Raw genomic sequence first — 17,760 nt, 5'->3', positions numbered from 1 at the left:
TCTGACAGAATTACAATGTCATCGGTGAACCTCAAAGTTTTTACTTCGTCTCCATGAATTTTAATACCTACTCCAAATTTTTCTTCTGTTTCCTTTACTGCTTGCTCAATATACAGATTGAATAACATCGGGGAGAGGCTACAACCCTGTCTCACTCCTTTCCCAACCACTGCTTCCCTTTCATGCCCCTCGACTCTTATGACTGCCATCTGGTTTCTGTACAAATTGTAAATAGCCTTTCGCTCCCTGTATTTTACACCTGCCACCTTTAGAATTTGAAAAAGAATATTCCAGTCAACATTGTTAAAAGCTTTCTCTAAGTCTACAAATGCTAGAAACGTAGGTTTGCCTTTTCTTAATCTTTCTTCAAAGATAAGTCGTAAGGTCAGTATTGCCTCACGTGTTCCAACATTTCGACGGAATCCAAACTGATCCTCCCCGAGGTCCGCATCTACCAGTTTTTCCATTCGTCTGTAAAGAATTCGCGTTAGTATTTTGCAGCTGTGACTTATTAAACTGATAGTTCGGTAATTTTCACATCGTCAGCACCTGCTTTCTTTGGGATTGGAATTATTATATTCTTCTTGAAGTCTGAGGGTATTTCGCCAGTCTCATACATCTTGCTCACCAGCTGGTAGAGTTTTGTCATGACTGGCTCTCCCAAGGCCGTCAGTAGTTCTAATGGAATGTTGTCTACTCCGGGGGCCTTGTTTCGACTCAGGTCTTTCAGTGCTCTGTCAAACTCTTCACGCAGTATCGTATCACCCATTTCGTCTTCATCTACATCCTCTTACATTTCCATAATATTGTCCTGAAGTACATCACCCTTGTATAAACCTTCTATATACTCCTTCCACCTTTCTGCCTTCCCTTCTTTGCTTAGAACTGGGTTGCCATCTGAGCTCTTGATATTCATACACGTGGTTCTCTTCTCTCCAAAGGTCTCTTTAATTTTCCTGTAGGCAGTATCTATCTTACCCTAGTGAGATAAGCTTCTACATCCTTACATTTGTCCTCCAGCCATCCCTGTTTAGCCATTTTGCACTTCCTGTCGATCTCATTTTTGAGACGTTTGTATTCCTTTTTTGCCTGCTTCATTTACTGCATTTTTATATTTTCTCCTTTCATCAATTAAATTCAATATTTCTTCTGTTACCCAAGGATTTCTACTAGCCCTAGTCTTTTTACCTACTTGATCCTCTGCTGCCTTCACTACTTCATCCCTCAGAGCTACCCATTCTTCTTCTACTGTATTTCTTTCCCCTATTCCTGTCAATTGTTCCCTAATGCTCTCCCTGAAACTCTGTACAACCTCTGGTTCTTTCAGACTAACCAGGTCCCATCTCCTTAATTTCCCACATTTTTGCAGTTTCTTCAGTTTTAATCTACAGGTCATAACCAATAGATTGTGGTCAGAGTCCACATATGCCCCTGGAAATGTCTTACAACTTAAAACCTGGTTCCTAAATCTCTGTCTTACCATTATATAATCTATCTGATACCTTTTAGTATCTCCAGGGTTCTTCCACGTTGCCAATGCTATAACCCTCATTTAGGGTCAACAATTTAGCTTCCATAACAACAAATTCATGCAATCCACAATTTAAAAGTGAGACAGTTTGTGGGTGAGTTGAATAAATCCAGGCACTATTTGGGCCCTAAGCACACTTCCAGTAATAAGAATTCTGTTACACTTCCAACGGCAGGTGACTTTGCAATTTTTTTTGTGTCAAATTGGGGATCAATTATTTCAATAATTAGAATAATTGTAAGGATTGTAATAAAAGAATGCAATCAAAAGCTGAGTTTAGAAGAGATTTTTAATTGACATGTAACATACAAGAGGCCAAAATTGTGGTCAGCATTATAAAAACAGGAGAAACTAAATTTTCCGAAGTGTTTGAAGTGTCACAGACTGTTAGAACAGCGAATGTGAGTGGAGCTTCCTGTCACAGTAGCAGACACACACATGTCGGACACAAGAGTGTCACAATATCATCTTATTGGATTGTCTACAGCATCATGATGGATGCTCCATGTTTGGATGCTCAGAGAGTGATAGTTACAGGATTGCACTTGTCATTATTTTGAAGCAAAGTTACATATACAAGCTTGTGAAAATGGTTACAAAATTGCTGCCTTGAGAAGGTATTTGTGTAAGTGTGCCGGCCAGACTTGAGAACATGTAAAATCCGACTCCTGATGTTCCAGAGAAACAGAAAAAGATTGTATGGGAAAATAGCACTGCCACTGTACAAATAGCCCAGAAATTGTTTTCGATATAACAGCATGCTGTGCAGAATATTACGGAAAGTGCTGAATGTACAGGTGCATGTCGCCTGCTTCTTTAGGGTTAGGTGCACTGGCAGAGGTGAGTCAGAAAATAGCAATTGAGGAAGGTACCACTGCCGAGTGGTCTATTTGCTCTCTACAGGAATGCTTATTACCAGCTGTGTTCCTGCTGCATATGTGGGCAGTGTTACACATATTGATACATCAGTTTTCTATTTGCATTTTGGCATGACTTTTACAGTTAGTAGCACTAATGGTTCATTGATGAACCTGTTTTCAGGAAAGGGTCTTTGCTGGATAATTGTATGGAAATACAGATTGAGTTAGACAATAATTGTACTTGTTATGCTGAAGGAGTTAGCCAACAGTGTCAGATTACAGCCTTAGTTGTAAAATTCTGGAACCTATTATGTTGTTTACTTAAGGGTAACACTATGTAGTGATATGAATTGGAATGAACTTGTAAAACCAGTAGTAGGGGGGTGGGGAAGACGAGAGAGGTTAAGATTTATTGGGAGATTTCTGAGAAAGAATAGTATTAATGTGTGAAGAATACCACATGTGACATTGTAGTGTGCCCTGTTTTACAAGAGTGCTATGGTATTGAAGGTTGTTATCAACTTGACCTGAAGGATGACACTGGAAAAAATCAGGCACATTGCTAGGTTTGTTTCAAGTTGGTACAGTTGATAAAACTTAACAGCAGCAACATGAGACTTAGAATGGGAATGTTTGCAAGAAATGAAGTAAAGTTGTCATAAACACTGTTTGATTAAATGTAAGGAACAGTATAGAGGCATAACCTTTGTAAAAATTCTGCCTGTGTTGTACGTGTTACATAAGAATAATGAGAATAACATATAAGATAAGAGGTCAAATGGCTCTGAGCACTATGGGACTTAACTTCTGAGGTCATCAGTCTATAAGATGAGAGCTTAAGATGTACGTGGTGCTCAAGTGCAGTGATATCCTCATTGTTTCATTTCAAGTTGAAAGAGGAGGGAGAGGAAGGGAAGGGAAGAAACTGTTGATGTCAGCTGCTTCAAGACTTTATATGGAATCAGCAGCTCCGAGTGAAAATGTGTTACAAACCGGGATTTGAACCTGGGGTCTCCTGCTTTGTAAGGAGTTGCATTAACCACTTTGCCATCTCAACACAGTGTTTATCGCAGTTGCGCAGACTGTCTCGGCACATCTCCTGGCCGACCCACACTCCCACCTAGCAGCACCTATCCGCAGTCCCCATCTTTATCCCCATGTTCTTTACTTTAAGATTCCCACTTGAGGTCAAACACAATATTGTTCATCCGCACTGGAAGTGATTGATTCATTTCCCTGAAAGAACATATACTACACATTCATATAATTGATGTGCCTTGATGGGTAGTGAATCCACCACCTTCAGTGAGGATGCGCAATATCGTTTGTCTACCTGCGAGAACATCAAAGTAGCGAGCATGACAGATGTGTTTGGGGATTGTAGAGGAGAATGTGAGTTGGCTGGGAGGCATTCTGAGATAGTTTACGCAATTGCAATAAATACTGTTTCCAGATGGCTCATTGGTTAATGCAACTGCCTAGTAAGAAGGAGATCTCAGGTTTGAATCGCAGTCTGGCACACATTTTCACTCATCACTGATGATTCCGTATAAAGTCCAGATGCAGCTGACATGAATAGTTCCTTTCGTTTCATCTGCTTCCTCCCCCTCCACCCTTCAACATACATAATATGCATCACAGCTGCAGATTCCATGTGATGTTTGTTCTTCCAGGCATTCACATAATATTAGTCAGCAGTTGAGCTAATTTTTTCCCCTGAGAATTTCCCAGGAATTAATATATTTACAACTTGTGTGGTTGCCATTCACTTTCCATTCTTATGTTTTTTCCACTACCATAGCAAATTGTTTCTAGAATCTGATTCTGTTTGTTTAAAATGGGCTATCTTACTCTACTTAAGTTTTTTTGTCATTTATTCCTCTGAATGAATACTTCCTTTTCTGGCCTAAATGGCAGATGCTTGGATTAATTTAATCACTTATTAATGTCAGGAAAGACCATTTCTGGCAGCTGTCTATTTTCGTGTACACAATTCTCATATGCCCATTGTGTTTTCTGTTTTTTTGAAGTTTGAAATTGATGAATGAACTCGCCATTGGTACAAAGTGTTGGAGAACCTAGATACAGAGAGGCTTGTGTACTAAACTTCAGATTTTTCATCTAGCATAGATGGAATCTGTTTCATTTCTTCAATTGTAAAATGAAGCACACAGTATGTACTAATATTTAAGAAAAAATTTTCATTTATCAGAAAAGAAACTTCCGGACACAAACCACTGCTATTTCACAACACCGTCTAAACACTAAATATGTGGCAATCTGAAAGTGAAATTATAACTTTTGCTTTCAGGGTGAAGAATATCTTTTCCGTCCAGACTGGGGTGAACAGCTGGTCGGCAAGCACCAACCAGTAGTTAGTATTTGTGACACAAAAACAGATAAGATACAAATTTTGGAAGGAGTACCATCACATTTTTCACCTGGTCAAGTAATCTGGACACCAGATGGAGAAGGGGTAATAGGTGTCGTGTGGAAGAATGAGCCTCGCAGACTTGGTCTTATTTATTGCACCAACCGAGATAGTTACATATTTCACTTGACAATGGATGGGGCGTTCAGTGAGTCTTTGCACACTACTTTTAAATTACTAATTATTTTTACTAATTATTTTTAAGAATTACATTACAGTATTTTTAGTGTGTTTTGTTTTGATTTTTTAGTGTGACTATTCTGTCCATGTGAAAAAGGATAATTGTTAAAGCTACATTTTGCTTATGGAATAATTTCGCTATGGGTTACAAGTTTTGCTGTTATGTGAGAGTATAATAATTCTGATTGCACTAGTGGAAGAAAAGGAAAAAAGGGAAATTGCGGAAGACTGCTGAGCAGAAAAAAGGGAAATTGCGGAAGACTGCTGAGCACCTAGTAGGGAGCTTTTGATTCTTGTCTGAATTTTATCATTAAGAGGAGAATAATCCAACATTAAAGCTTCTAACATATAACAGAAAGTACAGAATGCTCTTGCATTTAGCTTCTATGCCTGTTCTTAGTGCAGTTATTATGTTTGTTACACACAATAAAAGTTTAAAATGTTCCCAATCGTCAATGTTATGCGAGTTGGAGAGATTGTGTAATGGTTTTATGTAAGTGTATGAAACCTGCTTCTCTTATTTTGTAAATGCAGTCCTTTTAGACACCACATTAGCAAACATGAGAATGGGCTCATACTAAAATCATTTATAGACTACATAGTCATTACATTGTATTTTACACTCCTGGAAATGGAAAAAAGAACACATTGACACCGGTGTGTCAGACCCACCATACTTGCTTCGGACACTGAGAGAGGGCTGTACAAGCAATGATCACACGCACGGCACAGCGGACACACCAGGAACCGCGGTGTTGGCCGTCGAATGGCGCTAGCTGCGCAGCATTTGTGCACCGCCGCCGTCAGTGTCAGCCAGTTTGCCGTGGCATACGGAGCTCCAACGCAGTTTTTAACACTGGTAGCATGCCGCGACAGCGTGGGCGTGAACCGTATGTGCAGTTGACGGACTTTGAGCGAGGGCGTATAGTGGGCATGCGAGAGGCCGGGTGGACGTACCGCCGAATTGCTCAACACGTGGGGCGTGAGGTCTCCACAGTACATCGATGTTGTCGCCAGTGGTCGGCGGAAGGTGCACGTGCCCGTCGACCTGGGACCGGACCGCAGCGACGCACGGATGCGTAGGATCCTACGCAGTGCCGTAGGGGACCGCACCGCCACATCCCAGCAAATTAGGGACACTGTTGCTCCTGAGGCATCGGCGAGGACCATTCGCAACCGTCTCCATGAAGGTGGGCTACGGTCCCGCACACCGTTAGGCCGTCTTCCGCTCACGCCCCAACATCGTGCAGCCTGCCTCCAGTGATGTCGTGACAGGCGTGAATGGAGGGGCCAATGGAGACGTGTCGTCTTCAGCGATGAGAGTCGCTTCTGCCTTGGTGCCAATAATGGTCGTATGCGTGTTTGGCGCCGTGCAGGTGAGCGCCACAATCAGGACTGCATACGACCGAGGCACACAGGGCCAACACCCGGCATCATGCTGTGGGGAGCGATCTCCTACACTGGCCGTACACCTCTGGTGATCGTCGAGGGGACACTGAATAGTGCACGGTACATCCAAACCGTCATCGAACCCATCGTTCTACCATTCCTAGACCGGCAAGGGAACTTGCTGTTCCAACAGGACAATGCACGTCCGCATGTATCCCGTGCCACCCAACGTGCTCTAGAAGGTGTAAGTCAACTACCCTGGCCAGCAAGATCTCCGGATCTGTCCCCAATTGAGCATGTTTGGGACTGGATGAAGCGTCGTCTCACGCGGTCTGCACGTCCAGCACGAACGCTGGTCCAACTGAGGCGCCAGGTGGAAATGGCATGGCAAGCCGTTCCACAGGACTACATCCAGCATCTCTACGATCGTCTCCATGGGAGAATAGCAGCCTGCATTGCTTCGAAAGTGGATATACACTGTACTAGTGCCGACATTGTGCATGCTCTGTTGCCTGTGTCTATGTGCCTGTGGTTCTGTCAGTGTGATCATGTGATGTATCTGACCCCAGGAATGTGTCAATAAAGTTTCCCCTTCCTGGGACAATGAATTCACGGTGTTCTTATTTCAATTTCCAGGAGTGTATTTGTAATTTGAGAACTAGAAGTTCTGCAATAGGTTTTTTCCTTTGACATTCACTTTAGCGTACAGTTCTGACATTTAACATTGTATTTGTGTATTGGAACTGAAAATTCACATATTAGACACAGCGTAGAAATTAGGTGAAACAGTGAGAGCAGTTTACCATTTCTACTAATAACCTGCAAAAGAAAGCCATACAGGACATCTACTTTATTGCCACGAACATAAGGGCCGAGAGTGGGAGCTGTTAAATCTTGAATACAGTATAGGGCACCAACTATTTTGTTAGAGCAAGGTTAAAACTCTAAGGAAATTTTCTGTGTAAACATTCTCTATCTCTATCCCTATCTCTTTTTTATTCTGTCCGCTTTTGTCTGTTAGTGGGTTAGTTACGCTGATGCGACTTCTTTACATTTATTATGACTGAAAACATTTATTCTGACTTCTCATACAGCCGAGATGCTGAGTTGCAGATAGGCACAACAAAAAGAGTTTCTCACATAAAGCTTTTGACCAATGGCCTTTGTCAGCAATGCACACACATATTGTTACATTCCAGCCTGGATTTACCATTGTTTGCTTTTATTCTGACTTCTGTCATTACAAGATATTACTGTGATCTGAGTTAGCAGACTGAGTGTTGCTTCCAGAAATATAGGTATTTTGGTAACTGAAAATGCTTCCCATAATTGTGGAAGCATTTAACCTATGGTAACTGGTACCAAACCACATTTGTATCCAAGTCCTGCATGCTTGTAGGGTAATTAATCATCATGCGCAGGCCAGGCAAAGGTTGCAAATGGTGGTTGCCAACTGTGTCAGCACCAGTTTTTGATTCATAGTTACATATATTGTGTAATACTGCACCTGCAGGACTCGGTAACATTCATACCTGCCACCATTTGTATATGTTAGTGCTGCGAACATTATGATTCCTGTACTGATTGCTTTAGAGCTATGAATGTTGTTCATTTGTGTTGCTATGACATGCTAAAATTAAAGCTGGTTTGGTGATTTGTCGTTCCCTTACCAGTTCTGCTTCACTTTTATGCAAATGACTACATTAGGATAACACGGTGATCCAAGATACATCTGAAGGTTCCATATCATACACTGGACTGCCTCTACATCATACACTGAGGTGACAAAAATTGTGGAATACCTTATAACAGTGTCGAACCTCCTTTTGCCTGATTCAGTGCAGCAACCCAATGTGGCATGGACTCAACAAGTCGTTTGAAGTCTCCTGCATTCCATCTGTCCATCCAACCATCCATCCATTATGTACTGTGTATCTCATCATGAAGTACAACCTTCATGGACATCGGACGAGTCATTAGTGAAAGGCAGCAGCAGTCAGATTCTAATTCTGTATATTGTTTTAAAATTGAGTGCTACTAAACTGCCATATTATTTTTGTGCTTACACTGTCTAAACAGGCATAGCAAATTTTGCAGTAGACCTGTTGCTTCCTCCAGTTATACTAAGTAGAGTTTGTTCATTTACCACTAATCTGTTAATATATATTTACTTCACAAGTAATTTATCAAAGAGAAAGAGCAAGTTTATAAAGATAAATCTGTGCATGTTCCTTTCTGTTCTAACATGGCTCTCAGCTGATAGATTGTGTTTACGCAGTTAACTCTATTGTTAGCTCACAAGTTTGTATGCTGTATACTTACTGGAAATATTAAGGACCTGAAGAGACAGTGTTGCCTTTTCCATCAACTATACATACTTCGGACTGCATATACATTATACACTGAGATTGTGAGATATATCCTAACATTGTGTTGGACCTCCTTTTATCCGGCATAGTGCAGCAGCTTGCTGTGGCAAGGACTCAACAAGTCGTTGGAAATCTCGTACAGAAGTATTGAATCATGCTGTCTCTATAGTTGTCTGTAAATGCGGAAGAGTTGCCAGAGCAGGATTTTGTGCAGAAGCAGACCTCTCAATTATGTACCATAAATGTTTGACAGGATTCATGTTGGGTGATCTGGGTGTCCAAATCATTCCATTGAATTGTCCAGAATGTTCTTGTGTTGTGTATGTGTGTGTGTGGTTTGAGGTTTTTGGGCACTAAACAGAATGTTCTTCAAACCAGTTGCAAACAATTGTGGGCCAATGACATGGCGCATCATAATACATAAAAATTCCATTGTTGTTTGGAAACATGAAGTCCATGAATGGCTGCAGATGTATCCAAGTAGCGGAACATTACCATTTCCAGTGTGACTCATGTAAACCCAGCTGACCTTTATAGAGCCACCACGAGCTTGCACTGTGCCTGGTTGACAACTTGGGTCTAGGGCTTTGTGGGGTCTGCACCACACTTGAACCTTGCTATCAGCACTTACCAACTGAAACTGGGACTCGTGTGACCAGGCCATAGTTTTCCAGTCGTCTAGCTGATATGGTCACGAGCCTAGGAGAGGTGCTGCAGGCAATGCCATGCTGTTAGCAAAGGCTCTTGCGTCTGGCGTCTGCTACCACAGCCCATTAATGCCAAATTTTGTTGCACTGTCCTAATAGATATGTTTATTGTAGGTCCCACATTGATTTCTGTGCTTACTTCACAAAGTGTTGCTTGTCTGTTAGTACTAAAGTCTCTATACAAACACCGCTGCTCTTTGTTTTTAAGTGAAGGCCGTCGGCCACTGCATTATTTGTGGTTGAGAGGTAATGTTGGAAATTTGACATTCTTGGGATGCTCTTGACTCTGTGGATTGCAGAATTTGAATTTTATAATTATTTCCAAAACGGAATATCCAATGCGTTTAGCTCCAACTACCATTTCACATTCAAAGTTTGTTAATCTGTTAGTTCGTGCCATGTAGCCATAATCATGTCAAACACCTTCTCACATGAATCACCTCAGTTCAAATAACAGTTCTGCCAATGGAGTGTCCTCTTATACCTTGTGTATGTAATACTACTGACATCTGTATATGTTCATATCACTGTCCCATAACTTCTGTCACTGCTGTGCATGCAGCCTTAAATGCAGTTGCCAAATGTGGCTCGGAACATTGATCTTGATGCCATAATTGATCTGCTTAAGTGTGTTCAAAGGTGTCCTCCTCGTGCACTGATTTCTCACTGTATGATTCATCAGAAGGTTCAATTCAGTTTTGTGTGATAAAACACCTTCTTTGTAATACGATCTTGGAGTATCTGTTGGTTTAACATAGTTTCAGGTGCTTAAAGGAGGCATAGCAGTTCTGTTGTGTAGCTGTGAGTTTTAGGCACTTGTAAGCTGCAGTTTTTGATTGTTCCGAAATCATTCATAATGTGCAATTTTTTGCTTTTAGGAAGCTTTAATTGTCAAGTGCTAATAATAGTGTTCCGTAGATTTCGTGTTTGTTTTGAATACAGTCAGAGAGAGTCCCTTTAGTCAGCCATGGTGTCAGTGTCGTCGTAACTGCCGTCTGTTTCACGCCTGCTGTGCAGCGAGCTACCTTAATTTCAGTATTAACTGTATTTTTCTTACTTGTCACTTCTTCCATGTGTTTTTGCTTTCAGGACGCTTTAATTGTCGGTCCTACTAATAGTGTTCCATAGATTTCGTGTTTGTTTTGAATAGTCAGAGAGAGTCCTCTTAGTCAACCATAGTTCCAGTAGTACTAGTGTTGTTTTCAATACAGTCCAGAGACAGGTAGTGCTACTTTCATTGTTTTAGACAAGAAATGGCTAGCAATCACAGTTTAGTCGACAATCAGCCACCTTTACTGAATTAGCAGTCTAGTTAAAAGTTGATTAACTCTCTACATTAAATTGATTCCTTAGGATGGATAGGATGTGTGACTGCTGTGTATGGACGCAGGAGGAGCTGGCCACTGTTCGCGAACAGCTGAGCGTGTTGATGGCCACCGTCAGCCATCTTCAGGCTGCTGCCTCGGAGTGTAGCAGCAGTGGGGAGTCTGGTGCGTCGCATGGTACATCCCAGGTGTTACATGCTTCACCCACTGTCCCTGCTGTCGAGACCTCTTCGCGGGTACCAGGTGCGGTTGGGCCACCCTCTCCCCAAAGGGAGTGGTGGGTTCAGCGGCGTTCGCGGAACATGAGGCGGTGGGTAAATGTGGAGGCTGGCCGTGTGGCATCGCCCGCTCTGCCTGTGAGTGGACATGTGGCTGCTCCTTCAGCAAGGTCCGAGCAGGCACACGGGGGGGGGGGGGGGGGGGGAGGTTTATTAGTTACTGGGAGCTGCAACATTAGGCGGGTGATGGAGCCCCTTAGGGAAATAGTGGAAAGGTCGGGGAAGAAGGCCAGTGTTCACTCTGTCTGCTTGCCGGGAGGTATCGTCCGAGATGTGGAGGAGGCCCTGCCGGCAGCGATAGAGCGCACTGGGTGCACCCGATTGCAAATTGTTGCTCATGTTGGCACCAATGACTCCTGCCGCCTGGGTTCAGAGGTCATCCTCAGTTTGTACAGGCGGTTGGCGGAATTGGTGAAGGCGGAAAGCCTCACTCGTGGGGTGGAATCAGAGCTAACTATTTGTAGTATCGTTCCCAGAACCGATCGCGGTCCTCTGGTTTGGAGCCGAGTGGGAGGCTTAAACCAGAGGCTCAGACAATTCAGCGGAGATCTGGGGTGCAAATTTCTCGACCTCCGCTATCTGGTGGAGAAATGTAGGGTCCCCCTGAATAGGTCAGGCGTGCACTACACGCTGGAAGCGGCTACAAGGGTAGCGGAGTACGTGTGGAGTGCACATGGGGTTTTTTTAGGTTAGAGAATTCCCTCACTAGGTCCGACAAGACACCTCCTGAGACGCAGCAAGGTAGGAGTAGGCAAAATGCAACAGGGAATAACAATATTAATGTGCTAATAGTAAACTGCATGAGCGTCTATAGATAGGTCCCAGAACTGCTCTCATTAATAAACGGTCACAATGCCCATATAGGGACAGAAAGTTGGCTGAAACCAGACGTAAACAGTAATGAAATCCTAAACTCAGATTGGAATGTATACCGCAGAGACAGGCTGGACAGCGAAGGGGGAGGCGTGTTTATAGCGATAAAAAGTGCAATAGTATCAAAGGAAATTGACGGAGATCCGAAATGTGAAATGATTTGGGTGAAGGTCACGGTTAAAGCAGGCTCAGACATGGTAATTGGATGTCTCTATAGGCCCCCTGGCTCAGCAGCTGTTGTGGCTGAGCACATGGGGGTTAATTTGGAAAATATTTCAAGTAGATTTCCCCACCATGTTATAGTTCTGGGTGGAGATTTTAATTTGCTGAATATAGACTGGGAGACTCAAACGTTCATAATGGGTGGCAGGAACAAAGAATCCAGTGAAATTTTTTAAAAGTGTTTTATCTGAAAACTACCTTGAGCAGTTAAACAGAGAACTGACTCGTGGCGATATTAGACCTTTTGGTGACAAACATACCCGAACTATTTGAAACAGTTAATGCTGAACAGGGAATCAGCGATCATAAAGCGGTTACTGCATCGATGATTTCAGCCATAAATAGAAATATTAAAAAAGGTAGGAAGATTTTTCTGTTTAGCAAAAGTGACAAAAAGCAGATTACAGAGTAATCAGTACCTGACAGCTCAACACAAAAGTTTTGTCTCAAGTACAGATAGTGTTGAGGATCAGTGGACAAAGTTCAAAACCATCGTACAATATGCGTTAGATGAGTATGTGCCAAGCAAGATCATAAGAGATGGAAAAAAGCCACCGTGGTACAACAACCGAGTTAGAAAACTGCTATGGAAGCAAAGGGAACTTCACAGCAAATATAAACATAGCCAAAGCCTTGCAGACAAACAAAAATTACCGCAAAGTGAAATGTAGTGTGAGGAGGGCTATGTGAGAGGCGTTCAATGAAGTCGAAAGTAAAGTTCTATGTACTGACTTGGCAGAAAATCCAAAGAAATTTTGGTATAATGTCAAAGCGGTAGGTGGATCAAAACAAAATGTCCAGACACTCTATGACCAAAATGGTACTGAAACAGAGGATGACACACTAAAGGCCGAAATACTAAATGTGTTTTTCCAAAGCTGTTTCACAGATGAAGACTGCACTGTAGTTCTTTCTCTAGATTGTCCTACAGATGACAAAATGGTAGATATTGAAATAGACTACAGAGGGATAGAGAAACAATTAAAATCGCTCAAAAGAGGAAAGGTCGCTGGACCTGATGGGATACCAGTTCGATTCTACACAGAGTACGCGAAGGAACTTCCCCCTTCTTGCAACGGTGTACCGTAGGTCTCTAGAAGAGCATAGTGTTCCAAAGGATTCTAAAAGGGCACAGGTCATCCCTGTTTTAAAGAAGGGACGTTGAACAGATGTGCAGAACTATAGAACTATATCTCTAACATCGATCAGTTGTAGAATTTTGGAACACGTATTATGTTCAAGTATAATGACTTTTCTGGGGACTAGAAATCTACTCTGTAGGAATCAGCATGGGTTTCGAAAAAGACGGTTGTGTGAAACCCAGCTCACGCTATTTGTCCACGAGACTCAGAGGGCCGTAGACACGGGTTCACAGGTAGATGCTGTGTTCCTTGACCTCCGCAAGGTGTTAGATACACTTCCCCACAGTTGTTTAATGAACAAAGTAAGAGCATATGGTCTATCAGACGAATTGTGTGATTGGATTGAATACTTCCTGGATAACAGAACGCAGCATGTCATTCTCAATGGAGAGAAGTCTTCCGAAGTAAGAGTGATTTCAGGTGTGCCGCAGAGGAGTGTCATAGGACCGTTGCTATTCACAATATACATAAATGACCTTGTGGATGACATCGGAAGTTAACTGAGGCTTTTTGCAGATGATGCTGTGGTGTATCGAGAGTTTATAACAATGGAAAATTGTACTGAAATGCAGGAGGATCTGCAGCAAATTGATGCATGGTGCAGGGAATGGCAATTGAATCTCAATGTAGACAAGTGTAATGTGCTGCAAATACATAGAAGGATAGATCACTTATCATTTAGCTACAAAATAGCAGGTCAGCAACTGGAAGCAGTTAATTCCATAAATTATCTGGGAGTACGCATTAGGAGTGATTTAAAATGGAATGATCATATAAGTTGATTGTCGGTAAAGCAGATGCCAGACTGAGATTTGTTGGCAGAATCCTAAGGAAATGCAATCCGAAAACAAAGGAAGTAGGTTACAGTACGCTTGTTCGCTCTCTGCTTGAATACTGCTCAGCAGTGTGGGATCCGTACCAGATAGGGTTGATAGAAGAGATAGAGTAGATCCAACGGAGAGCAGCGCGCTTCGTTACAGGATCATTTAGTAATTGCGAAAGCGTTACGGAGATGATAGATAAACTCCAGTGGAAGACTCTGCAGGAGAGACGCTCAGTAGCTCGGTACGGGCTTTTGTTAAAGTTTCAAGAACATACCTTCACCGAAGAGTCAAGCAGTATATTGCTCCCTCGTACGTATATCTCGCGAAGAGGCGATGAGGATAAAATGAGAGAGATTAGAGCCCACACAGAAGCATACCAACAATCCTTTCCATGAACAATACGAGACTGGAATAGAAGGGAGAACCGATAGAGGTACTCCGGGTACCCTCCGCCACACACCTTCCGGTGGCTTGTGGAGTATGGATGTAGATGTAGATGTAGATTGATGTAATATAATTCTCTTGTCTATCTTTGCTTCAAGTCTATCTTTGCTTTTTGTGAGTAAACTGTGGCCCATATTACTAGAGATTAATCTATTAACAGTATTTTAGTGTTTTAATCTCTCTTCCCACTGCTCTTGCTAAATGCAAGATGTTAACGGGCTTTTGTTAAAGTTTCAAGAACATACCTTCACCGAAGAGTCAAGCAGTATATTGCTCCCTCGTACGTATATCTCGCGAAGAGGCGATGAGGATAAAATGAGAGAGATTAGAGCCCACACAGAAGCATACCAGCAATCCTTTCCATGAACAATACGAGACTGGAATAGAAGGGAGAACCGATAGAGGTACTCCGGGTACCCTCCGCCACACACCTTCCGGTGGCTTGTGGAGTATGGATGTAGATGTAGATGTAGATTGATGTAATATAATTCTCTTGTCTATCTTTGCTTCAAGTCTATCTTTGCTTTTTGTGAGTAAACTGTGGCCCATATTACTAGAGATTAATCTATTAACAGTATTTTAGTGTTTTAATCTCTCTTCCCACTGCTCTTGCTAAATGCAAGATGTTAACGGGCTTTTGTTAAAGTTTCAAGAACATACCTTCACCGAAGAGTCAAGCAGTATATTGCTCCCTCGTACGTATATCTCGCGAAGAGGCGATGAGGATAAAATGAGAGAGATTAGAGCCCACACAGAAGCATACCAGCAATCCTTTCCATGAACAATACGAGACTGGAATAGAAGGGAGAACCGATAGAGGTACTCCGGGTACCCTCCGCCACACACCTTCCGGTGGCTTGTGGAGTATGGATGTAGATGTAGATGTAGATTGATGTAATATAATTCTCTTGTCTATCTTTGCTTCAAGTCTATCTTTGCTTTTTGTGAGTAAACTGTGGCCCATATTACTAGAGATTAATCTATTAACAGTATTTTAGTGTTTTAATCTCTCTTCCCACTGCTCTTGCTAAATGCAAGATGTTAACTTCTGATCTCAGTGTCCAGATAATAATAAGAAGATTGATTTTCATTAACTGCAAAATGAAACTGTTTTAAAAGTTGCTTTCAGGTTTGCTGTGTTGCCTGACAATTTGAAGATTATCTTTACTGAGTATGAAGTCAGGCCCTACTAACAAGCACATTACACTGCTTAAAGTGACGAAGCTTTTGTCATGCTATCTGAAAATGTAAATAGCAAGCAATATTTTGGAAATTTGAACAGCTTCAGATGCAGTCACACAGCTCTCAGCAAATCAGTCAGTTTTAAGTGTGTGTGGTTATCATTAATGCAAACGGTTTAACAAACTGAAGGTAACAAGAAACATTGAAGATACTAAGGCCCAGGAACCCTGTAAACCCTGCTTGCAATATTTATTTTAGTTTTTCCTCATTGGGATATTCTTAAAGATATTTGTCACTTAACTTTAGAATGTGAGCATGAACAGTAATCAGAAGATACTTCAAATTCTGCAGCTTAAAACTGAATGTGTTCACTTCTCACCCTGATCCGCATGCATATTTACGATCTGAGTCTTCTACTGGTGATGACTGTACTAATGAATGAGCTTGGAAATTTTATTGTATTCAAGCTATCATGATCACTGTATTCACGAAGGTAGAAGGATTAAGGAGAGAATGTGAACATTGGAATATCATAAGAATTCATCTTATACGTTGCAACTGGTTGTGGTGCTTACTATTTAAGAAAGTATAATTAAAACCAACTGCCCTTAAAATATCAACCAGTCCTGTTAAAGAAATGCTTGTATAGTTTTATGTTGTTTTCGCCCAACATAAACGGTATAAGGAAGTGAACCCTCTGCCACAGAAAAGTGGTTGTTGAAGTGGCATGGCATGCTTGCACACTTGCAACTAATCTCATCATAGGGCTGTTGTAACTAAAACACCAATAGCATTGCCAACACCATGAGTAACAAATTATAATCATATATTAAAATAATGTGCAAGATAAATACTCATATTAGTTTGATGATGAACAGGAGTGCCAGTGGAGTAAAAGATACAGACACTGATCTCAGTGATGAGTAACTAATCTAATAGTCCAATCTGAACTGCAGTTAGACAGTTTATAGTTTAGATTCTGATAGTAATAAACACTTGTGACACTTGGTGTTAACTGTCTGAAAATCACCCATTGATAGATGCTGGGCTACAACTGCAGTAACTTGTGATAATTGGCTGTGGTCGATAATTGGTTGGTGACTGTGACATTTAAGCAGTGACAGGCTGAGTGAAGGTGTGCCACTACCTTTATCCATTATTGGTGGATGGATCAGTGCCGCCCTTCTTTCTGCAATCCGTGGATGGATTGTGATCTGCGCTGTATGTAGCAGATGCAGGAAATATTTTTGGTTTCAGTGCTCTCTGTGGTGTCATACATAACTTTCAGCACATGTAGCAGACCATTTTAATGTCTTGTTGTAAAAGCCTAATAAATTTCCTGTTAAGTGCGCCATCCATATAGGGACTGATTGTTAACTTGTGATGCCATTCCTGGAGGCTGCCTTACTAGTGGTACACTCTGTGGTTGTAGCTGTGTGCGGCATGTGACTGAGTACGCAACATGTAGAAACTGAGATCTTGCAGGTACTTGTACCAAGTCTGTGTACTATTTGTTTGTCACAGAGACTTGTAACTGGGATTTAAAGGAAAGGCCAGAGATACTGACAAGCATTTGCAGAGCTTGGGTTTATATGATTTAAATGAATAGACAAAAAATACACTCACCAAGTGGTGGCAGGGGTACACACACACACACACACACACACACACACACACACACACACACACACACACACACACAAAAGGGTTTAACTTTTACAAGCTTGCGGAGTCAGTGGCTCCTTCTTTTGGCAGAAGAGTTGAAGGGGAAGGAAGAGGGTGAAGGAAAAGAACTGGAGAGATTTATGGAAGAGGGTACAGTTCTGAAAAGTTACCCAGAACCCTGAGACAGGCGGCTTAGTACAGTTCTGAAAGTTACCCAGAACCCTGAGACAGGCGGCTTACAAGACGTAATGAGAAGACGTTGTTGTATTAGCTTGGATTCAGTAATAATTCAGCTGACTGACAGTATTTCTGTGTTAATGAGAAGTGAAAAACTGTCT

The 17,760-nt window shown here is 41.9% G+C and overlaps 1 protein-coding gene across 1 annotated transcript in view; it reads left to right on the top strand.

The window, feature by feature from the left end:
- LOC126362567 (acylamino-acid-releasing enzyme-like) overlaps nucleotides 1-17,760 on the top strand; it is a 128,973-nt gene that overhangs the window by 22,309 nt on the left and 88,904 nt on the right. Inside the window, exon 5 of the mRNA XM_050007891.1 lies at nucleotides 4,703-4,970. Within this exon, the coding sequence (XP_049863848.1) occupies nucleotides 4,703-4,970 (268 nt within the window). The remainder of the gene's footprint in view (nucleotides 1-4,702; nucleotides 4,971-17,760) is intronic.

Source organism: Schistocerca gregaria, chromosome 1 (genome assembly GCF_023897955.1).
Source record: "Schistocerca gregaria isolate iqSchGreg1 chromosome 1, iqSchGreg1.2, whole genome shotgun sequence".
Classification (NCBI taxonomy): Eukaryota; Metazoa; Arthropoda; class Insecta; order Orthoptera; family Acrididae; genus Schistocerca; species Schistocerca gregaria.
The sequence above is the reverse complement of the archived record's forward strand: the minus strand, read 5'-3'. Positions and strand labels throughout refer to the sequence as shown.